At 49.8% G+C, this 23673-nt stretch overlaps 1 protein-coding gene across 3 annotated transcripts in view; it reads left to right on the forward strand.

Annotated features, from left to right (window-relative positions):
* Positions 1–38: 38 nt before the first annotated feature.
* Positions 39–23673, forward strand: part of DEF6 (DEF6 guanine nucleotide exchange factor) — a 35666-nt gene continuing 12031 nt past the window's right edge. The window contains exons 1-4 of one of the 3 annotated variants that reach the window (XM_073320285.1): positions 1900–1989; positions 4404–4469; positions 18724–18864; positions 21823–22008. In XM_073320285.1, coding sequence (XP_073176386.1) covers positions 18832–18864; positions 21823–22008 — 219 coding nt within the window. In that variant the 5' untranslated portion in view covers positions 1900–1989; positions 4404–4469; positions 18724–18831. Of the gene's footprint in view, positions 1990–3586; positions 3829–4403; positions 4470–18723; positions 18865–21822; positions 22009–23673 lie in introns of those variants that run through there. The other 2 variants (XM_073320286.1, XM_073320284.1) reach the window with 2 other exon arrangements.

Genomic DNA, 23673 nt, shown 5'->3' on the forward strand with positions numbered 1-23673 from the left:
AGGGAGGAGAAAGCGGGGGGTTGACATGAACTTAATAAAGCTTCTACGTTTACACCTCTTCCCTGCCCTGCCTTAGGGCTTGGTCGCCAAACCAGTAAGGATCTAAGCAGCATCCCTGTGCCTCAGCAATAGGATTGTGCCAGTCAGCTGAACATCCTGTCCCAGACTTCCCAGGAGTTCATTTCTCTTACAGGCCAATGTTAGCATTTCAATCCAGTCAGATCCTCAAGTAGGCGGTAAAGACTCTCTCCCTAGGGGGCTGTCTCCCCTTTTCTGGGCCTGGGCTCAGCCTGAAGGTGTTAAAATTTCTGCTCATTGGTCAGTTACTAAGCGCCTTCCCCGCTCCCATTCATTTTCTATCTAATCTAGAAACTTGCATGGACCTTGTTGGTAGTGTCTGAGCACCTCATTGGTCGATTTATCCTCCCCACGCCCCTGTGAGGTAGGTCTGGATTATTATTATTTTACACGTGGGGGGAGTTGAGGTTTAAGGAGATGAATTGACTTGTCCAAGATCACACAGGAAGCCTCCCAAAAGTAGGGAGTGGTGAATGGACAAAGGCACATGTGCCGCTGGCTTCGAAATCTTCACCGTGGGTATTTCCAGGAGTAGAACCCAGATCTCCTCAATTCCTGTCCAGTGCCTTGCCATGAAACCATTCTTCTTCCCCTAGGACTTGCGTAGTCCTGTTTTTCAGTAGGTCATCTCCGTCTCTGCGGAGGCTGTAAAAGGATGAAGATCTTGCAGGGGGCAGAGCCAGGCACACAGCCTCCTCAGAAACACCCCAATAACTCCACTCATCAGACGGCAGATGCCCCTACCTTTCTCCGTCACCTCTCTTAAGAGTGTGTGTCTGTGTGTGAGCGAGCCTGATGGGAGTTAACAGAAGTCCCTATTGGGTTGAGTTCTCCTGGACTGCACCGGGCTGTGCTGGTGCTGGGGTGAACTGTCCTCTGTATTTAAACCTGCAAATGAGGAGCTGCTTCTTAAACTAGCTGGGGCGGGATTTCTTCCTCTTCCGTGGATGAAAGGTTTTGGGGTAACCCTTAGGTCTCCTAGCTCGTGGCTGAGCTGCTGCAGAGCTGGGACACCTTGGCAATTCCCACTAACGGGTTCTTGGGCCTGTTTTCAAACTGAGCCACAAGCGAAATTTCTCTGCCCTTCGAATGACGTTCGTGTTCCCCCTTTGTGGGTGCATTGAAGCTCCATGCCTAGCAGAGGTTGTCGGCGGAATGCATGCAGCCGCCGCAAGGGCGTTGGGACTCTGGGGAGCATGTGCTGAGGCTAATGGTCTGAGTCTTACCAACCAGGCCAGCTTTAGGGAGCCAGCTAACAGATCAATGTGTTTTACGGTGCTTTGAGCATGTGCAGGCTAAGTGCTAAGTATTATCCAGTCCCAAATCCTGTGTCCAGAGCTGTTGTGCCTCAAATCTGGGGGCAGTGGGCTTGAGAGGGAAGGGAATGCAGAGGCGAGCCCGGTGGACTCATGCCCCCTGTCGAGGGCAGAAAGGTGAGTGTTGTCATCTGGGGGCCGGGGGTTTACGAGGGAAGGGAATGCAGAGGCGAGCCCGGTGGACTCAAGCCCCCTGTCGAGGGCAGAAAGGTGAGTGTTGTCATCTGGGGGCCGGGGGCTTACGAGGGAAGGGAATGCAGCGGCGAGCCCGGTGGACTCATGCCCCCTGTCGAGGGCAGAAAGGTGAGTGTTGTCATCTGGGCAGGAAGATGGCAGGGGAGCACCATGGGGCCTATCCGAGGTGTAGTCAAGTAGGTGGCGCTGCTGCTCCTCCATTCTAATTGCAGGTTTCTGAGGACTGTTGGAGCGAGAGAGTCAGTTTCCTGCAACCGGATCCTCCTCGCTGACAGAGCAGGTTCTGTCATCTGCGCCTCTAGCCATGGACCTACGAGCAGAGCTTTTAAAATCCATCTGGTACGCCTTCACCGCCCTGGATGTGGAGAAAAGTGGCAAGGTGTCCAAATCCCAGCTGAAAGTGAGTACAAAATGAGACCCCACAGCGACAGGGGAGGGGCTGTGAGGTTTCTGAGTCCAGCTCCGCTCTCTGTTTTGCCCTTGGGGGTCACAGACATGTTGAGAGGCACGAGGCAGGGCTGAATGCTGCTTTGCAGCTCAGTGGCCTGCAGCAGGAATAAAAAAACCCCATTGCGCACTCCAGGGTAGCCAGTCCCGTGACTTATCAACAGGCTTGGGCTTTGATTCGCATTCATCCAAGCGAGGGGTTCTTCACAAAAAGATTAGTTAGAAAATGACCCTTTTTGGGGGTGGAAATCTTTGAATTCTGGCTGCTCTACAATGTTTCTCACCCACCTTATCCCCAGGTAAGGAAACCCAAACTCTTTCTTTTTTTTTTCTTTCTCGCTTTGACATGCACTTGTCTCCTTCCTGTTGCATTTCACTCCCCCCTCCCCCCCGAAAGGAAGAGCATTTTTTAAAAAAACACTTCTTTAGGGTTTTGCCACAAGACATTGTGTTTTTTTTGTTTTTGTTTTTATCCTGATCACCCATAAGCTTCACAAAAGGCTCCTGAGTTATACAGAACCCCACAACCAGCATGCCTCATTTTAAAAAAAATGTTTCTTCTACCTACATTATTCAGCTCAGTAGAAATGATTTGATCATACCCTAACGAGAATTGCGGGATTTCTTCCCCAAGCGGGCACCCCTGTTTTCTTTTAAAAGTTACAGCTAATTTAGACACTGGCCCTGGAATTTGGGTCAGAAGAACTTGTTTGGTCAGAGTTTTTGTAATCTGGAACACAACCTGCAATGTAAGCACCCAAAGGAATGTGAAATATTGCACCCGAAGGAGAAGCCCTGCTTGGCAGTGGCTGCATGTATGTGTGATGAGTTTTGAAATTGCCACAGACTCGTGCATGGAAAGTAACAAACCTTGGGACTCCCTCCTTTCACCTTTTCTCCTCCATGTTAGGGCCAGTTCACCCAACAACTGAATAGCAGGGAAATTACCTTGTTCCTTCAGGATCAGATTCTGCCAAACTCAATGGGAGTTCTGCCTGGGGAAAGGCTGAGAAACGGATGAGGGATTTGGTTCTTTGTGCTGTGATGTTGGCTCTGTGGAGGAATAGTCCAGGCCCAGAATAGCACTATTCCACATGCTTCTAAGAAACAGATCTGACGCTTGGTTAGGTGTGCATTTCACTGATGTGTGTGCACCTTCGGCCTTTGTGAAATCAGTTAAAAGAATATCCAAAAGGAATGTCTGTCTGAGGAAATTGTGGGCCAAGCGATGTTTCCCCGGGACTGCTAGCTCTGGTGAGTATTGCAATAGGGGAGAGGATGAAGAGTAACACGTTCAGTGACGTACCATGATGGCTGCTGCATTGTGATTTCCTTGCATTATTGTGTTGAGACCCGTCAGCATGCCCAGACCCTGTATAGAAAGAGAGATCCAGTCCTTACCTGGCAGAGCAAATGACACAGTAGGGGCAGATCTCTGAAAGTGACTGTTAAAACCTTGTTACCCCACAGATCTGCTCCCTGCATGTCCAGAGATTTATCTCTTTGTTTTAGTGTCAACAATACACTGGTGTTCCTTTGTTACTCCAGTCAGCAGTGCCCAGCTGACATACGTCAGAAAGCAGGAGCTGAGTTCTGCTCAGCCTGCCGCATCGTCTATGGAATTGTTCACCAAGGCCTGGGTCTTCGTGGTTTGTGCATTAGCACCAGCATAAGAACTCGGCAAGCCTAATTCTGCACTGTGCAGCACCAGCGTCTTCGAAGTGGGACTGCAGGGGTGAAGCTGAGGGCAGGATTTGGCCCTGCACTTGGAATTGAAGCCAGATTTATAAAGGTATTTACACACCTAAAGATGCAGATGGGTGCCTAATCATACTTCCAAAAGCTCCTGAGTTAGGCAACTAATTCCCATTGACTTTCAATGGGAGTTAGACACCTAACCTGCTTACGTGCTTTGGCAAGTCCTGTTAGGCACCCACCTGCAGTCCCACTTGGAAGCCTCTGGTGTTGCAAAGTGCAGAATTTGGCTTGCAGGATTCTTACTGCTGGTGCTGATTAGCACAAGCCAGAAAGAGCCCAGCTTGACTCTCGGAGCCCCGAATGAGTATGCAGGGCTGGGCTTTGGAGGGGAAGGAAGAGGACAAAAACCATCTTGTAAACTGGGTAGAGTTGATCTGTGAGAAACAATCATAGAACGCCCATGGTGCCATTTTTCCAGATTTTTCTTGTCAGCGCAGAATCCAGGCTTCCCTCCCCCAGCCTTTGCATCTCAAGCTATTATTCCCGCAAGCTTCAGGAACAGGGTGAGAACATTTGCTGGTCAGGGAGAGCAACAGCCTCTTTGCACTTGCCATTGTGTGTGTGTTGCCATGTGCTGTAAAAGGATGTTTTCATTTTGTCCCGTGCTAGATCTCGCCACTCTGAGAGGGTCAACCTGACCGTAGATGGGGAAGATCAACTCTCCCTTGGTACAAGGTATCCAGCCTCTCCTATAGGCCTAGATTTGTTTCCATCCCACACAAGCCTGCTGCTATCTTGTTGCTGGTTCCTACATGCTAATTACATCAGAAATGCAAAGCCATTAAAGCTGAGGTTAGAGGAAACTCTGCATCGGAGCAGAGATTCTGCCCGTTATCATGAGCTTCCCCTGCTGCTCTGGGGTTGTCTTAGAGCGACACGCCATGGGGAGGTGTATGCAGTTCCTTCAGCCTTGTCTGCTGCTGAAGGAAGGATCTCGTTCCAGGGAAGAAAGGCACCCAACAGCCTTTAAAGCGACTGAAGTGACTAACGTCCCTGATTCAGCCCAGGCACACTCTCTATGGTATGGGTGGATTAGATGAAAGCCAGTGGGAGCCAGGCCCCTAACTCCCTTGCCAATCCCAGCCATTGTTTTTAAAGCAATTGGACAGTGAAATGTAGTAGTCTCTTGTGCTGCTCTCCACCGCCCCAAGGCCTGGCAGCCGGGGATGTGGTAAGCTGTTGGGTTGAGCGTAGTTCTCTTAGCACACGGACATGTTCACGTATCTGTTCAGGAAGGAAGGGTAGTCTTGCGGTTAAGAACTGAGAGTCAAGAGATCTGGGTTCTGTTCCTAGTGCGGATATGGAGCAGGTACCATCTTGGACAAGGCAGAGAAAAGGACCCTCAATCTCCAGATCTGTACAAGTGGGGAGGGGGTATAATTTCCTGTCTTTGGCTGGAGGCTAAGTGAATGTTTGCAAAGTGCTCTGAGATCCTCAGCTAGAGTGGTGGTGTGGGTGTGGGGTAAGGACCTAGACAAGATGGAAGGCACCCCGGCGGTCCAAGGTGTTATGCTGTATGTTCCTGTTGCCCTGATGCATGCAATTCTGGTAAACTTTTCTGGCCTCCTAAAGCCAGTGGCCCAGGGAGAGGAGAAAAGAAATGTGGTACCTGAGAATTTAAATGGTTCAAGTTTATAAAGGGGCTTTCAGCTATTCTGAAACCCTTGTAGACCACAGGAAAGGAGCTGGGGGATCGCAAAGGTAGCCCGGCTTTATAAGATGGGAAGGCAGAGAGACCATGGGGATTAAAGGCTCATTCATAATACCTAGCTCTTACAACAGTGGATCTCAAAGTGCGTCACAATGATGTGTCAGTGTTACTATGCCCATTTTACAAGTGGGGAAACTGAGGAATGGAGCAGGGAAGTGACTTGCCCAAGGTCACCCAGCACAGGCCAGTGGCAGAGCCAGGAATAGAGCCCAGGTCTCTTGAGTCCCAGTCCAGGGCTCTGTCCACTCGGCTGCAATGGGACAATAGGGGCCTGGTTTTCAGAAGTGCTGAGCACCAATAGGTCCCGTTAGCTTTGGTTGGAGTTCTGGGCGTGCATCGCTTCTGAAAATCAGGCCCCAAGTCAGTGGCTCCACGAGGCATTTGAAGAAAATTCTCTACCATGCACTAAGCCAGGTCAGGTCCATAAATTGGCTTGGTGTGATTTTGTATTGAAATGCTCACTGACCCCTCCTGGAAAAAGAAACGAATGCAGGATAATTCTGCTTTGATTCAGTCAGCTTCCTCTATTGCACTCCCTACAAAGCACTGGCTTGGAAATGGGATCTTTCTGGCTTTGGGGTTCGTTTCCTCCATATGGTCAGGTTTCTCTGCCCATCCCTAGGACTCTGGTCATATCTTTTTGGGCCTCCTCCTAAGAGATGCTGGACACCTTCAACCCTTATCAACTTCAGCTGTGCCACAAATTGGTAGTTTAGAGATGGGGAAACTGAGCCACGAGGGCTGGGATTTTCAAAGTAGCGTTAGGAGGTTGGGTGACCATTCCTTTCGGCTCCTTTGATAAGCCCAGCCAGAGAGATTAAAGCCTGACCCACAGCCACACAGTCTGTCTTCACTGCACAGGTGAAGCCGTGGCTCCTTAATTGGGGGTTGCCCCAATCCCCCACTCACAGAAATCTCTCACCTGAGTTAAGTGGTGATTTTAACCCGGGCTAGTTAGCCCAGCGTGGGGTGAGTGTTAGACCCCACGTTCCACTTAGACTCAGACTGGCCGCCTGCCCACTTTGCAGTGAGGACACAGGCTAAATCACTGAAATGCTGATATTCCTCCAGTGCCTTCCCACAATTCCTCCCATGTGCCCAGAGTGACGGATGAGTTCTCCCACAACCCACTGCACAGGAATCACAGAGCGGCTCAGCTTACTGCTGCGCATGTCCTGGCGAGAGACACAGGGGAGGGGAGGGCCAGTGAGGATAAGGTAACTCGGGTGTGGTTTGCAGTTGGCGGTTCACACCCAGGGGAGGCTAGCCAAGGTGCTCAGACCCCAGCGCGGACCAGCTGCACTAGCTCTGCAGTGAAGACAGAGTTCCACCGGTTTAGCTAAAGGTGTGGGGTTTTGTTTTGTTTTTTAAAATGGATTTAGTTAAACCAGTGCAAAAATCTGTTCAAACCAGTGCAAAAATCTCAATTCAAAACACCTGGCTTTTTTCAGTTGAGTTTGCATTGGTCAATTTACAGGTACAAGCTGAACCTACACAAGGGAGGCAGAGAGGGAAGGTTGTTCCAATTTAACTCAGACCTGATCTCTACCCCATTTTTATACCTGCTGTGTCGGTTATGGGATTGCAATTTTACTGATATGCCGCTATAACTTTTGTGTGGGCTTAGTTATATGGGTATAAAGGTGCCTAATCCCAGTATACTCCATTCCCCTCCCAAACAGATATTCGCTATACACATTTATACCAATATACCTGCATCTGTCCAAACAAGGTTGTCCCACTTTGACTGTACCAGTAGAGCTAAAGCAGTACAATTTTTGTGTGTAGACAAGACCTCAGTCAGATTGTCAACTCTGTGGAGCAGAGTCTCTTTGTTCTGTGTTTGTACCACGCCTAGCGCAATGGGGTCCTGGTCCGTGACTGGGGTTCTTTGGCATTCCCGCAATACAAATAAGAAATACGTTTAGCTTAACTGGTACAACTTGTGAGTGTGTCCAAGAGTTTAAAAAAAAAAAAAAAGTCCTGCAGTGAATCAGTGACAGAACCAGGAAGAGAAATAATTTTCTGACTCTCTAAGCTGACTCTCTAAGCTTTTGCCAGCAATCTATAAGGGCTAGAGAGGAGGGAAAGCAGAGAATAGGGGATACAGCCTGAGCTTTGTTTCTCAACAAGCTGCTCTTCAGAGTTTTTCAAGAGGCTCATTAATATCGCTCTTTGTCAAGATAAGCTTGGGGAAGGACAATAGGCGATTCTTGATGTCGGCAAAGGCATTCAGTACAGCTCCACATTCTGGTATGGTGGAGAAATGTGGTCTAGCTGCAACTCCTACAAGAAGGATGGAAAAAATGGTGCCTAAGGACCGTGTGTCGTTGTTAATCATGTGGTGCTGAGGTGGTAAAAGGTTAGCCGGCGGAGTTCCACAAAAGAGCTGCACCAAGAACTTGAAAAGGGAAGTGCAACAGTTGGCTTGGCTGGCAGTACAGAACTGGGAAAGGGCAGCAAGCCTTTTGAGAGATGGAATGAACGCATCTCGGAGAATTAGAGAAGTGGACTGAAATGTGTAATGACAGCAGGGCAGATTGGCCTATAGAGGGAAGAAGGAATGCGATGCAGAAGTGTAGAGTGGGCAGTGGGGGGGTGAATTACGAGTGTAGGTTTCTCTGTTGCTTTTCAGCCTGAAGGATCAAAGCACTTGACAAATTGGCACCCGCAGGGATCACAAATGCAGCCATCTCTGGAGCGAGATCCGCAAGTCTTGTGGGACAAAGCCCATGTCAATTTCATGGGGGGTGGGGGATAAGTCTGCCCACAGCAGAATGAGCGAGAGGAAACTCTAAGGGGAACCTTGACATGTTTCCTGCCTTCTGTGTGGCGTTTTCCTGTATAAGGAACAATCTGGAACGTAGTTCCTTTTACATTTGCTTCTCTGCTGGGGACTTAGATTGCACTGTGGGCAGATATGGTGCCTGGCTGCTTTGTGAAGGGGGCACAGTTATAATAGATGGTGAAGCAGCAGCAGGAGAAGCTGTGTATCGTAGGTAGGTGCTGGTTTGGCAGTGTATGGTCTTGGCCTGCTTTGTGATGCTCAGAAAGGCGTTGGGAAAGGCCCAGCCTTAGGAAGAGGGGGGCTCATCCCGTGCTGGGGATGAAATAGAGATGGACAGGGCTTGAGAGAGCATCCGGGCAGCTCTCCAGAGAGCTGCTGGCCCATTTGACCACACCGCAACCGTTAGCCCCTTCCCAGAGTTCTGTTCCTACGGCGGGCAGAATGCGTCCTTTGCGGGCTTGCTGCTGGCGTTGTCTGGGGAGGCATCGTCCACCTGTGGCGCAGTGCCAGGGAAAAGCCTTACCCCCTCAAACCAAGCTGGTAGCACTTGGCTTTTTTAAAGAGAGAAGCTCCAAGTTGCCCGGTTAGGAAATTGGTATGTTGGCATCCCTGCTGTGATGTGAGGAGATTCAGCAGTCCCAGCCAGCTACATGGAGGAGGAGGAGGAGGATCGCATAAGTCCTTTTGCCAACATAGCTCCTTTCCCCTGATGATCTCAAGATGCTTTGCAAACATGCGCTCACTGAGCCTGACAGCTCCTCCATGTACAAGGAATTAACCTCATTTTGCTAGTGGGAAACCCAGGCACAGAGCAGTGAAGTGATTTACTCCAGGATCACACACCAAGTCAGTGGCAAAGTCAGGAATAAAACTCAGAACCTTTGGCTTGGGCTTTATAACCACTAGGCAACAGTCCCTCCCTCTGGGCTATACCGCTTGAATCTCCCAGCCCCAGTCCTGCCAGTTTGGCAACATTGTGTCACCTTTTAACATGCAAGGCCAGCCTCCGGCTTGGAGGGTCATTCCAAAGCCCAGGATTGCCCCAGGCATGGACAACAAGGGAGAAGAAAAGGAGCTGTCATTCTCGGTTGGCATTAACTATTCCACCCCCCGGCTCAAACCAGCGCCTGTTGCAGCTTGTGCATTTTGTGCCACCCACAGACGGCCAATTGTAATTCTACTTTCAGCTTAGTAAAAGGAGGCCAGCCTGCTGCAGATAAGGGATGTGGTTACGCTGGCAAGCAGTCTGCATTTCTATTGCCTGTGCATAAGAACGCCCAGACTGGGTCAGACCAATGGTCCACCTAGCCCAGTATCCTGTCTTCCGACAGTGGCCAATGCCAGGTGCTCCAGAGGGAGTGAACAGAACAGATAATCATCAAGTGATCCATCCCATGTCGTCCATTCCCAGCTTCTGGCAAACAGAGGCTAGGGACACCCAGAGCATGGGGTTGCATCCCTGCTACTCTTGGCTAATAGCCATTGATGGACCTATCCTCTAGGAATTTATCTAGTTCTTTTTTGAACCCTGTTATAGTTTTGGCCATCACAACATCCCCTGGCAAGGAGTTCCACAGGTTGACGGTGCGTTGTGTGAAGAAGAACTGTGCAGAGGCGGGTGACCAGGGCAGTGGCATCAGAGGATCCTCTTTTTACAACTGGGGCCCGAATAAAGGGCTGTGCGAAGGTGGGGGCAGAGGATGGGAGACCTTGGGAGGCTGGACTGGATGTAGAGCCCGTCCCATGAAAGTGGCAGTAGGGGGAAAGATGATGGGCAGTGCCGGTTACTGCGTCTCATGCAAAGACTGGGAGCACCAGTGGAGCAGTAGGGGATGTCCAGGTAATGAAGAAGGAAGCGATCTCTGATACGGCCATGCCGCTGCTCTGAATCCTGCCTGGCTGGGTGGGAGCCCGTTGGATGGCTGTTGAGGGGTCGAGGTCAAATAGGGTTAACGAGTTTTGGTCCGTTTTGCTGTGTCTACGTCACACACAGCACCGCACGATTCCGGCCTGTGTGGGCAGCCTCTCTGTAGGTATTGAAGGAACTCCAGGCCCCCAGGTGCCAAAGGTGGCCCTGCAGTGTTAGTGCCAGGCTGGTGTGGTCGAGGAGGCATCTGTTGAACAGGAAGGGGAGCCGGTTTGTTCTGTGTCACAGTCCAGATTTTGCCTGGAGGGAAGATTTTCCAAAGCAGAGCAGTGTAGAATATTGACGGATTTAAGGCCTGATCCTCCACTGGCCACTTTGCTCTGCCAGTGTAAAATGGCTTTAAAGTGAGGATAAATGTGATTTGTGCCAGAGTAGTGTCAAGTGGCCTTGGTGTGAACAAGCATCAGGCCCTTATCCCTCTGTGATAACAGAGGGGGGATTTGTTCGTTAAAAAATTCCTAAACTAGCACCTGTATGTCAGTGGGAACGCAGAGCAGGGGTCTGCGGTAGCGGTTAGAACAGTGAGCTGGGAATCAGGAGGGATTTTATCCCCAGCTTTGCCACTGACTCGCACTGGGACCTTGGGCAAGTCCCTTTGCCTCTCTGTCGCAACTTACCCCTGCGTGTAAGTGGGGTTAGTGATACTGACCCACTTGGCAGGAGTATGAGAGATGTCATGAATTAAGGGTTGTGAAGCATTTTTGAGATCCACCCAGATAAACAGGCGGGCATTAAAGTCAGTCTTAGCCAGTTGGGAATTAGCATGTGTCTTAAGGTTGGAGGTGGGCAACGCCGTGCCCCGGAATAGAGCGAGCTCCGTGAGTGAAGACACTGAGGTTTGATAGCAAGGTCTCTGATTACGATCTGTATCGATCCTGTCTGCACTACAAGAGTAGCCACACGTCACTCCCAAACTCCTGTACATGCCGCTCCTGGGCTGGATTCTGTGGGGGCTGGTCAGGAATTTGGAGTGGCTGTTCCCAGAACAGTACTGCGTGTGCTTGGACCGGAAACAAAGGAGGAACGAACCCTGGGACGTCTCTAGTTGCTAAGCTAGTCCAGTAAGCAGCCAGTCTTCTAGGGCAGTGCTTCTCAAGCTATCTGATGTGGGGGACCGGCAGATTTTTTTTTTCCAATGCGTGTGCAGACCGGCAGCTGAGTGCCGGTCCGCGGACCACCACTTTGAGTAGCACTGTTCTAGGGGACTGGACGAGCGAAGCCGCTGCCATGTGCGGGACTGAACGATTTTGTTCGTCCCAGCCCATCACGTAGTGCCATAGGAGGCAGACGTCCTGACAGCCCTATTCGCAAAGGGGGAAAGCTGAGTGGCTAGAATTGTATTGTTTCAGAGTAGCAGCCGTGTTAGTCTGTATTCACAAAAAGAACAGGAGTACTTGTGGCACCTTAGAGACTAACCAATTTATTTGAGCCTAAGCTTTCGTGAACTACAGCTCACTTCATCGGATGCATTCAGTGGAAAATACAGTGGGGAGATTTATATACACAGAGGACACGAAACAATGGGTGTTACCGTACACACTGTAAGGAGAGTGATCACTTAAGATGAGCTAATACCAGCAGGAGAGCCCAGGGGCAGCTTTTGTAGTGATAATCAAGGTGGGCCATTTCCAGCAGTTGACAAGAACGTCTGAGGAACAGTGGGGGGGTAGGGGAATAAACATGGGGAAATAGTTTTACTTTGTGTAATGACCCATCCACTCCCAGTCTCTATTCAAGCCTAAGTTAATTGTATCCAATTTGCAAATTAATTCCAATTCAGCAGTCTCTCGTTGGAGTCTGTTTTTGAAGTCTTTTTGTTGTAATATTGCAACTTTTAGGTCTGTAATCGAGTGACCAGAGAGATTGAAGTGTTCTCCGACTGGTTTATGAATGTTATAATTCTTGACGTCTGATTTGTGTCCATTTATTTTTTTACGTAGAGACTGTCCGGTTTGACCAATGTACATGGCAGAGGGGCATTGCTGGCACATGATGGCATATATCACATTGGTGGATGTGCAGGTGAACGAGCCTCTGATAGTGTGGCTGATGTTATTAGGCCCTGTGATGGTGTCCCCTGAATAGATTTGTGGACACAGTTGGCAATGGGCTTTGTTGCAAGGATAGGTTCCTGGGTTAGTGGTTCTGTTGTGTGGTGTGTGGTTGCTGGTGAGTATTTGCTTCAGGTTGGGGGGCTGTCTGTAAGCGAGGACTGGCCTGTCTCCCAAGATTTGTGAGAGTGTTGGGTCGTCCTTTAGGATAGGTTGTAGATCCTTGATGATGCGTTGGAGAGGTTTTAGTTGGGGGCTGAAGGTGACGGCTAGTGGCGTTCTGTTATTTTGTTTGTTGGGCCTGTCCTGTAGTAGGTGACTTCTGGGTACTCTTCTGGCTCTGTCAATCTGTTTCTTCACTTCAGCAGGTGGGTATTGTAGTTGTAAGAATGCTTGATAGAGATCTTGTAGGTGTTTGTCTCTGTCTGAGGGGTTGGAGCAAATGCAGTTGTATCGTAGAGCTTGGCTGTAGACAATAGATCGTATGGTGTGATCTGGGTGAAAGCTGGAGGCATGTAGGTAGGAATAGAGGTCAGTAGGTTTCCGGTATAGGGTGGTGGTTATGTGACCATCGCTTATTAGCACCGTAGTGTCCAGGAAGTGGATCTCTTGTGTGGACTGGTCCAGGCTGAGGTTGATGGTGGAATGGAAATTGTTGAAATCATGGTGGAATTCCTCAAGGGCTTCTTTTCCATGGGTCCAGATGATGAAGATGTCATCAATGTAGCGCAAGTAGAGTAGGGGCATTAGGGGACGAGAGCTGAGGAAGCGTTGTTCTAAGTCAGCCATAAAAATGTTGGCATACTGTGGGGCCATGTGGGTACCCATAGCAGTGCTGCTGGTGTGAAGGTATACATTGTCCCCAAATGTAAAATAGTTATGGGTAAGGACAAAGTCACAAAGTTCAGCCACCAGGTTAGCCGTGACATTATCGGGGATAGTGTTCTTGACGGCTTGTAGTCCATCTTTGTGTGGAATGTTGGTGTAAAGGGCTTCTACATCCATAGTGGCCAGGATGGTGTTTTCAGGAAGATCACCGATGGCTTGTAGTTTCCTCAGAAAGTCAGTGGTGTCTCGAAGATAGCTGGGAGTGCTGGTAGCGTAGAATTGTATTAGCATTCCAGGAAGTCACAGCATCAATGAGGTTTTGTGAAGTAAGAAGATGAGAAGGCAGATAAAATATGGGGAGAGGGTATGTGAGGGTCTATGGGGTAGGTGATATAAAGAGACTTGGTTGGAAAATTGTCTTTGTTCTCCTACGGAAAATTTGGATGAAAACAAAAAATCATTGTCAAAATTTTCTGTGGATTGCAGGCACTTTTCATGAAGAATTTTTATAATACGTTTTCAGGGACTATAATACTGTTACAGCAGGAGTCTGCAGATGGTGCTGTTACACGTAGTCTTTCAAGTTTTTCTTAGTGTGCGAGCAGTGTTCAGTCTTGGAAGAAAAGCTATGTTGTTGTTTTATGATGCAGGTTCTTTGGAGATGCTGTTGCAAACAGCTGGGGAGTTTTCTGGATGCCTTGATGTACTAAATTCTTAGGGCAGAGTAGCTTCCTGGGAATCAGGCTTTGGTATTTAGGCTGAGATGTCAGAAAGAGGGGATTACCCGTGTACTGTGTGACCACTTTTGTGCCAGTTCTGGTGTATAGAGTGTAAATAAAACCATTCAGGCTAAGAAACTAGCCAGATTAGGCATGAATAATTTTCTTTTTCAAGGGGAAACTGACCTTCATGGCCCTGACATCTACCATAGCAGAGGGACTATAGGGAGATATAATTGGTGATCAATAGGTCTTCGATCGATAGGTGTCAATAGGTTTATTTAGTCTATAACTTGAACAACTCCAACTTGAACAAATTCTCTTGCGCATTAACCAGTCCCGGGTTAGATAGAGAGCAGGGAGGGGAATGATTTATATCCAAGGGATTTATGCCCCATCTACAGGGCCTAGTTTCCTGCCCCTGTTAGTGTTTTCCTGCCAGGGGAGGGGTGTTCATGGAGCAATTCCTTGGGCGTGCTGATGCTGAACTGCCAAAGACTTGAGTAACTGGTGACTGCACAGCTAGAGTTTGGACACTCCTCTGGGCAGGAGTCCAGCTACAAACATCCGTGACTGTCAGAGAGGCTCTTCAGGTTGGATATGACTTTTTGCATCACCATAGAGACGGGGACGAGGCTTGGCTAGAAACATAGGAGCCTTGCTCAGGGAGCGGGGAGGAAGCTCCCAGGACCTGTCACGTGTAGCTTGCGGTTTGATGGAGGGTTCTGATAAACCACTTAAATGCAGCTGGGGAGGGGAAGAAACATGGGGAACCGAGTGAGCTGCTCTTGGGGGTGGGAGCCGTCCCAGCAATTTTGGGGTGGGTTTGAGCCTTCGGGTGCTGCAACTTGTACATCCCAGTGAAGGACAACGGAGACCAGGGTCCATGGAGCAGTGACACCCCAGACTCTGCGCTTGGTTCTATCCTGCCATTACAACTTCCCATCTTGTTAGTTATCGCATCGTCCTTCCCACAAACACCCAGAGATACTTTACAGGCCTAGGTGCATAGACACCATGCAGGGCACATGCAAGCAGAGGTATCCATGCCCAGTAACCCAGTGTGCACTCTACCACACTCTTGTCCTGTCTCTCCAGGTTCTTATCTGTTAGGCTTGGCACCCATCATGGCAGTCTCCCAGCTCTAAAACTGATGATCAGTGAGGATTCCTTGCCTTTTTCCAGCTCCTTTCGTCTGCAGGCTTCACACTACTTTCTGGGCATTAGTGAATTTAGCCTCCTAACACACCTGGGGTTGGTAAGAGGTTTTGCTTCCACCACCACCATCAAAATGCAGCTAGCTCTAGGGTGGAGGTGGCAGCTCTTTAACAGCACACAGCAACATAGCCAAGTAGTTTAGCACAGGCGGGGGAAGGGGGAATCTTTAGGAAGCCAGGATCTCATTACCCAAACTGGGAGTTAGTTAGGACAAGGGGGCTCATGCATTTTTTTTTTTTTCCACTCCTGATCTGAGCTAAGTGCTGTGCCAGGTACTTGTAATATATAATCCTAGGCAGCAGCATAATGCTTGTAGCTGTCACACATACACTGTGCTTAAAAGCTGGGTGGAGTCAATATGTTACTGAGAATTTGATTGGTCAAGAAAGGCTTCAAATGCTGAGCACCCCGTGTAACCTCAGACTGATAATTTATTAAACAAGAGCCAATTTGAAAGTGAAATGCCACCCACTGTGCCCAGCCAGCTGTGCTTTCCAAGAGTGAGCAGTGCTCCTGTGGTTAGAAAGGGGGACTGTATGGTTCAGGGGACTGGTAAATGGGAAAGCATGTTCAAATCTAGTGGACAGGGCACCAGGCTGGGAGTCTGGAGACCTGGACTCTGCCACTGACCTTCTCTGTGACCTTGGGCAAATCACTTGCCTGCTCTGTGCCTCAGTTTCCCTTCACCCTTTGTCTTGTCTGTTTTCATTGTAAACTCTTTGGGGTGGTCTCTTCCTGGGTGTGTGTACAGCACCTAGCAGAACGGGGTCCTGCTCTCAGTCAGGGTCTCTGGGAGCGACTGTACTGTGAAACAGGGTCACTGCTTCTCCCTCCATGTTGCCTATGGTGTATCCACCAGCCCTAGTACTCCTTAACCTCCTCGGTGACTATCTCAGCAGACAGGCCATGGATGCCCTGGATCACAGAGGCGAATGCCCATGTTTGCAGATAGGCAAGCAGCCACCCCGTCCTTGCCAAAAGGGCCAGGTGCAGTGTAGGTGGGACGCCCTTCCACAGCATTCTCACCCAGCTGTCTCAGACAGTCATGAGGTCTCAGACCAGTCTGCATTAAGCATGTGCTTTGTTCTTTCCTGGCTGCTTTCTCTAACTCTTTTTTTCCCTGCATGCTCACCCTTTAAAGGCATATTTGAATATTAGTAATGGCTTATAAATATTACTATTGGGTATATTCCTACCCCCCCAGTGTCTATCCACATTCCCCTCCCCTAGCGCCTTTCACGTGAGTATCTCAAAGCGCTTCATGCACAGCCATTAATTTAGCCTCAAGAGCTTCCTAGGAGGCAGGCAAATAAATACAATCCCCATTGCATGGATGGGGAAACTGAGGCAGAGTGGTGAAGGGATTTCCCCAAGATTCCACAATGTGAGTCACCGGTGGACTGGGAACCAGTTCTCCTCACTCCATGGTCTTCAGTTTCCTTCCTTTGGTGGAATGACGGGCAGAGTTGTTCTGCCAGCATCTCAACCTGCAGCTCGAGGGACTAAGGGCCTGATTTGTAAAGGTATTTAGGCACCCAGTGGGATTTCCAAAAGCATTCAAACCAATGGGGGTTAGGCTCACAGGCCCTTCAGAAACTCCCAAAGTCACCTAAATACCTTTACAGATCTGGCCTTAAGTAACTAAGCCAGCCCCTCTCAGTATATCAACGTCTGACGCTGCCCCCATGGCCGGAAATGTCCCCTCCCACCCCAGCACTGCTCTGCAGACTGAGTCAGCTTAGGGTCTGGGCTCTTGTGCAGCACTTGAACCTCAGCTCTTCTGCCTCCTAGGCAGGGCTGCTGGAACCTGAGCAGCCCTGACCAATGCTTCTGTGCATCCACTTTGCAAACCGTTTGGCAAACAAACCCACCCGTGCTCTCCCCACCGACTGCAGGCGGGGCTAGACCAGTGGGGAGACTCTCACAGGAAACTGAGTCCCATGGAGTTAATTTACTCAGGGGCACTAACTGAGGCCCCAGTGGGGAACTGTGCATCAAAGGTCTGTGTTCGGAGGTCATCTGTCCCTTTCTCTTACTCTCTGCTGCTGTCCCTGTCGTCAGGCTGGCTAACAACCTTGGTTAATATCCAAGGCCCTTAGCCCTTCCATGCAGCCTGCCTCATACTGCACACACTGTGCATGTCCCAGAACGTCAGACAAAGATATCAGGGAGTTGTCTGTAGGCGGCATGTGATTGTCTAAAATGCCTCTGTTCCCCACAAAAGAGCCTGTGACTGACACTCATCCTGTAGCTCAGTTGAGTATGGTTCTTTCTGAAGGTTTGAAATTCGGAATCTGAGCAGCTTTGGTTAGTTTTGATTGGAGGCCTAGGTCACATGGTACGTTTCTCTGCCCTGATTGGTTGAGATCAATTTTTTTTTGCCTCGGAATATGATTTGTGGTGCAGATAGCGTCGGTTGTGAATTGGAAATTCTCCAGTTCACCGTTTCTGCACGTATTCCTGCCAGTAAATGTGATTGTTGGAATGCTCACAGAAAACAAACAGATGCAAATGGACCCAAACCAGTGAACTGTTTTATATGAGTTAACATCCACAGAATATATTTTGAGGCATTCACCTACGTTTGCTGCAAAGTCTGTCTGCCTAGGCATTGCTAACATGCCCATCACTATAGCATCTAGGCAGCGTATACCAAATTAAGAGTAACAGTATTATGATCCAGCCTTTCCCATCCCTCTGATTATTATTATTATTTGTGTTATTGTAGCACCGAGAGAGTCTTAGTGATAGACCAGGATCCCACTGTGGTAGGTGCAAGCGCAGAACCTCATCAAAGTATCTCTGAAGAGCATATTTCCCCCCGTCCTTCAGAATTGCTAAAATCAAATTTCAAAATAAAAACTCTCGAGGAAGGAACTCCGGGTCCCCCATTTCAAACGACACCCATCAAACATCACTATCAATATGCTTAGTGTATTTTCTGGGACAAGTTCTAAGCCACTCCAGCCAAGTGCAGCTGAGTGTCAGTTTGTTTGCTCTATGGTTCTGCGCCTCCATCCTTCGCTACAGTGATGAAAATGTGATTCACTTTAAATGGGGAAATAAACGATGAGATGCCACAGATCTTCCCTCTGCTCCTTGCAGCCTATACTTACCTTTGGAATGTGGGAGTTTATCCCAGGCTAAACTGGGATACTTTTGGGGAATCCGTTGTTAAACAATTAGCATATCACTGACTTCTTGTTGGTATATGAGGATGCTCAGATGAAACAGACACTTGTGTTCACAGCAGGTAAACAGAAGTTAGATAAAATTATCAATACTCGTGCTGGTAAGTTGCAATGTAACACGACTTTACCTCTTACCATGCAGAACAAAAACGCAAAAGAACTAAAAACAGAGAGAGAAAGCAGGCTGCTCCCTAAGGCAGCGATGTCCAATTCATTCTACTTTGTTCTAGGCTGGTTCTTACCAGACTGTCTGTGATTGTACACGGCTCTAGAGCCCCTTAGCCTGCAAATCAGGAAACGTCCCACTCTTAAAGTGATAACTTGCAGTTCCAACACATCCCCGATTCACCACAGCACTCAGTCACACCTGGATAGCTAGGTTGGTGTCTGCATGTCACTGTTCATAGGTGCCTATGGAGTGCTGTAGGCTCGTTGTTGTTAACTAGTGCTGTGCCAGGAAGCTGTGGAGTGCATCTGTTTTTTCTTCCTCTGCCAGGTGCTCTCTCACAACCTGTACACGGTGCTTCATATCCCCCATGACCCGGTGGCGCTGGAGGAGCATTTCCGGGATGATGATGACGGACCGGTATCGAGCCAGGGCTACATGCCTTACCTCAACAAATACATCCTGGATAAGGTAAGCTCCTTCACTTTCTCCTTGCCCTGTCTGCTTGGTTGCTGGTGGAATTTCATTCTTCTCCTTTCTCTTCACCAAGGCCAGTCATCCCTTTAGAGCACCCCCATCTGTGGACTTAGATGCCTTTTCCTTAAGAAAGGACCATTTGCCTGGGATTTAGGAGTCAGTGTGTCTAACTTAGCCAACGCCCTGGCAGTTGAACCGGGCACCTCCAGAGCTAAAAACATGAGCTGTTAACAGCTTGAGCTAAAGCTTCCTACATGAGGCTGTAACAGATTCATATCCTCAGAGGATCGGACGCAGAAGGGGACCTGTAACACACACTTGCTGGTGGGTTACACTGAGAGGGAGGACAACCAGAGGCCTTAATTGACCCTGCGTTGCATCTTGTCATCATTGAGATGTGGGTAAGATAAAATGCTACCCAGTCAGAACTCCCCGCTCACCCTGCCGGTGGCCTTCTGTAGCTGCTTTGCACAGGTGTGTGTGTGTCCACCCTGTGCGAGGCCTTTACGCCTGCTTGCCTGGGGGAGGGAGAGTTCAAAAGACAGATAAAGGCTGAACGTTATGAGTTGCATTGGCAGCTCTTTGCAAACAAAGTCACCCCTTCCGCTCTGCCAGCCCTCCCTGCATACTGTGAGTCAATGTTTCCAGAAGGGGCAGCGTAGCTCTGACAGACAAGACACCCAGCAGTGGAAAACCCGACAGGAAAGCTCAGTCCTTTCTCCTTTAGTAGGAATTTTTTTCACCCCATTTGGTGGTTTATCAGGGCAGGCGAAAATAGAAGTCGGCATCGCAAGGGACAGGTATTTGGGGTTTTCTTGTATCTCAAAGGCATCTTTGTTTCTTAAACTGAAACATTGTGGCTTGTTGCTCTGTGGGCTGCTTCCTCTGGGCATGTGCAGAAGGAAAAGTTACTAGCAACTTTATTCCACTGTGCTCTTTAAAGAAGGGGGCCCCTAGTCTAGTGCTGGAACACATCCCCTTCTTGCCCCGTGATTTCTGAATAGCCAGACTGCCCTGCCCTCGATGGCTCCACCAGCTGGTGGAGTAGGTTTCTGCTCATGGTGGGTCAGAGCAGAATCGGGGGCGCAGGGGTTCAGTGTGCCAGTGTGAGGTGGTTGGACTACCACCTGTGACCGTGTGCGCTTCACCCCTGGCACAGGGTGTCTCGCCTTTCATGGGGGTGCCTCCCTATTGCCCTAGGTTGTGCCTTGGCCCGTTCAGAGCTGCAGCTAATAAAAGAAGCCACGGTTCTTGTTTGTGCAATGCATAGCCCCATGTCTCAGCATCTCACCCTAGGTAATCCACACAGCAAAGCATGTTGCTGGAGCTGAGGGGGTGGCATAGCAGTCAAAGCCTCTGGTATTAAATGCCCCTCCTCTGCACTGTAGTCAGCTGTCCATCTGCAGAGTTCTTAGCCCAAGACTTGGGGATCTCCTGGGTAGTAACTCTAAGCAGTACAGGCTGTTAGTCCGTCAGGGAGCAAGAGAGAGCCACAGGCTCTGGCTATGTCCAGCAGCTCCAGTAAAGGATCTTGTTTATATTAATTACAGCTAAACCTTGTTCCTTGCCTCTGCCCTGCTATAGACTCCAGAGAATCACAGGTTGGAATCCTGACTGGGCCAGCCCAGCCCATTGAGTTTAGATAAATTGAGTTTCTTGTGGGTGGGTCTTTCAGAGGAGACATTTCAAAACCCAGCTCTTGTCTGCGTGGCCACGAAAAATATGAGAGGGCATTTTGATAAGAGTGAGTGGTTTACCCTGGTATTTACAGCCAAAAAGTTTCCCTCCCACCCTGCCCCTGGGCAGTGTGTTGTTTGGATGCTGCCCCACACCCCAGCAGTGGCTGCATTTCACTGAGGGTGGCTGTGCGCAGTTTGTAAAGTACCTTCTGGATGAAAAGTACTATAGAGCTGTGAGATGTGACTGAGCCATTATAGTCACTGTCACGGTATCCCCTGTGTGTCACGGAGTTCTGAAATAATCACTGACACACTGAACCGACCAGCTGTGAAAGCCCCCCCACGGTCATGTCCAGGTCCATGTGCTCAAGGGCTAGGCCAGGCGCTGTAGTGCCTGGCAGCTGTTGAAACATCACACATCTTTAGGGTGACCAGATGTCCCAAGTTTATAGGGACAGTCCCCATATTTGGAGCTTTTTCTTGTCATCACCAATTACCCCCCACCCCCATCCCGATTTTTCACATTTGCCATCTGGTCACCCTACGCATCTTGGATAGAGTTCGGGACTGGGACATAGGAGATCTGGGCTCTATTTGTGGCTCTGCTACTGCCCGGCTGGGTGACCTGGGATGAATCACGTCCCCGCTCTGTAAAAGTTTCCCCATCTGTAAAAGGGGGGTGCTGATCCCAACCCTACTGCATAAAGAGCTTTGAGACCCAAGAATGGAAATGACTCTCTAAATGCCAGGTATTGTTTATTATCTATCTTATGCTGCCTTCTGCTACTTGGGTGCAATGGCAGAATTGCCAGGTCTGTCTGAGAGGGGGAGGATCATGCCTGGCTGACTTACAAGGTAGGTATCGTGACATGATGCCCTAGGTACTCCATTGCTGGGTGCATTAGTAAGAGACCGACAGGCAGCAATTCTGTATCAGAGTCCGTACTGCTCTGCCCTCTGGGTTCATGTTAGAGTGCTCTAGGACTAGAGCAGGGGCCTGGGAATTAGGACTCCTGACTTCTAGCCCCAGCTCTACTGGTGACATGCTGTGAGATCTTGGGCACATCACTTCCCCTCCCCATGCCTCACTTTCTCCAGGTGTCAAATGGGGGTAACGATGCTCCCCTACTTCCCGGGGGTGACAAGCAGCTTTGGGACTGTGGAGTGCTTTGCACTCCTGAGATGACAGGCACCATAGCAGGCTGTTACATTATTCCCAGTGCTTTGTAATGTCACGGCATCGCCTTCACTGGCTCCCGGGATGTGTTTGCAGGTGGAGGAAGGGGCTTTTGTCAAGGAGGATTTTGATGAGCTCTGCTGGACATTGACGGCAAAGAAGAATTACAAGCCCGACCGGAATGGGAACAGTGTCGTGTCCCATAAGGATGCCTTCAAGCTCTGGTGTCTCTTTAACTTCCTCTCTGAAGACAAATACCCTCTTGTCATGGTCCCAGATGAGGTAGGAGCTCCTTGTCTTGTCGTTTCACTCGCAGTCAGTTCCCCAGCTTCCCCCTCACTGAGAAAAGCTCTGGCCAAGTGCAAGAGACTTTTATTGGACTGACAAATAACACAGTGAGCCAATACGGTCTAGTGACGTGTCGTTCATTTGTCTACCTTGCAACATTACAGCCAGGAATAGTGCTACAGGTTGGTAGAGGAAAGCGCAAGGTTTTCCCTGCAGCATCACCAGTTCAATTCCAGCCTAGATCAGTGCTGACCAAGTAATTTGCCGGCTCTTAGCCGGCCTGTGTGGAATTAGTTTATTTCACCTCAGACCAGTCTCAGTGGGGCCAGAGATCACATCTCAAACTCCCATCCCCACACTGAATTGAGAACAAGTGCCAGCTTTGTTGGCCGTCCCAGCGGTGAGGCTAAGGGCTGAATGGATCGTGGAGACTGAATTCCCTTCTTGGGCTTAGAGGAGGGTCCCTCCAGGGCTTCTGCAACTGGGCAGACCGGGGTGAAGGATTGTGCTCTGCTTGTCCCGTGGATAAACAGAGGACTTTGGTGCAGGTTTAACGAAGCCCACACAGCTGCTGTAGAAAGGAGGGGTGACTAGGTGACAGCCGAAGGGAAGGAAGAGGGGTGAAGCTGTTGCAAGCAGTGGTATGAGAAACGCTCTCTAGGCTGATCTGTTTCGTTACCTGGCCACCGTCCCCCTTACATGTGAGAACTGGCTATAACGGCTTGCAGAGCCAGAAGAGAGGTGGGTCAGAATTGTGTGTCCAAGAGGAAGGGAAGTAGCTGAGGCAGAGAGCAGCCCGTTCTGCCGGTGAAGCTGCAGAACAAGCTCGCGGGAGCCAGCCGTCGTTCCCCAGGGGACTGCTCCGTAGCGAAGGTCCTCGCCTGCGGCACGGATAGCCGGATGGCGTGGAAAGGGTGCGAGGAGACAGTGTTCTATCGTATGATTTGCTGCCCTGGGCGTTCCACTCAGCTGGCCCTGCCTCCATCATGGAGGGCAGGCATTTTCAACCCCTCTTTGCAGGGAAAGGCCTGGGGAGAGCCATGTCTGATGCTTGCTATCCACTCCAGCTGGCTTTCATGGTGCGGATGCAGCTGTAGCAGAGAGGGTGAGGGTACAGGGCTCACGTTGCACCTGCCTGATCAGCCAGCACCATGTGCTGGAGCTGCGTGAGCGGCAAAAGCTGTCCGTTGAAAACACGAAAGCCCAAAAGCTGCACTTTTAGTTAGCTTCGAGCCCCCGGGTTTGTCATGGGGATGTAAACGGAGCTGAGCCAGGGACTCCCACCTGGGATTGCCATTGTGCACCTTCAGGAGCTGGCTGAGTGGGAGCCAGCTGCTGGTGCGGACATGCACTCGCACCCTGCAGGGCCCTCCCTAAGGCTGCCCCCCCTTTCCAAAACGAACGTGGAACAATAAGCCTCTCACAGCCCACCTAAACCCACACAACCCCATAAGCTCAGGGTGCTATCAGGGGAACGTTGCTGATCATTTCACTTCCCTAATGAGTAGCTTTATGTGCGTGGTTTTGTCAATAGAATCTCCTGCACCGCATGACGTAGTTGGACCACTGCATGCTGGGATGTGGTGCCCGTGAGCGGCTGCGGAGCGGCGGAGTCCGTGTTTTAGCCAGCGGGAAAGGCTCTGACCACCCCAGATATGC

Source organism: Lepidochelys kempii, chromosome 21, assembly GCF_965140265.1.
Source record: "Lepidochelys kempii isolate rLepKem1 chromosome 21, rLepKem1.hap2, whole genome shotgun sequence".
Lineage (NCBI taxonomy): Eukaryota > Metazoa > Chordata > Testudines > Cheloniidae > Lepidochelys > Lepidochelys kempii.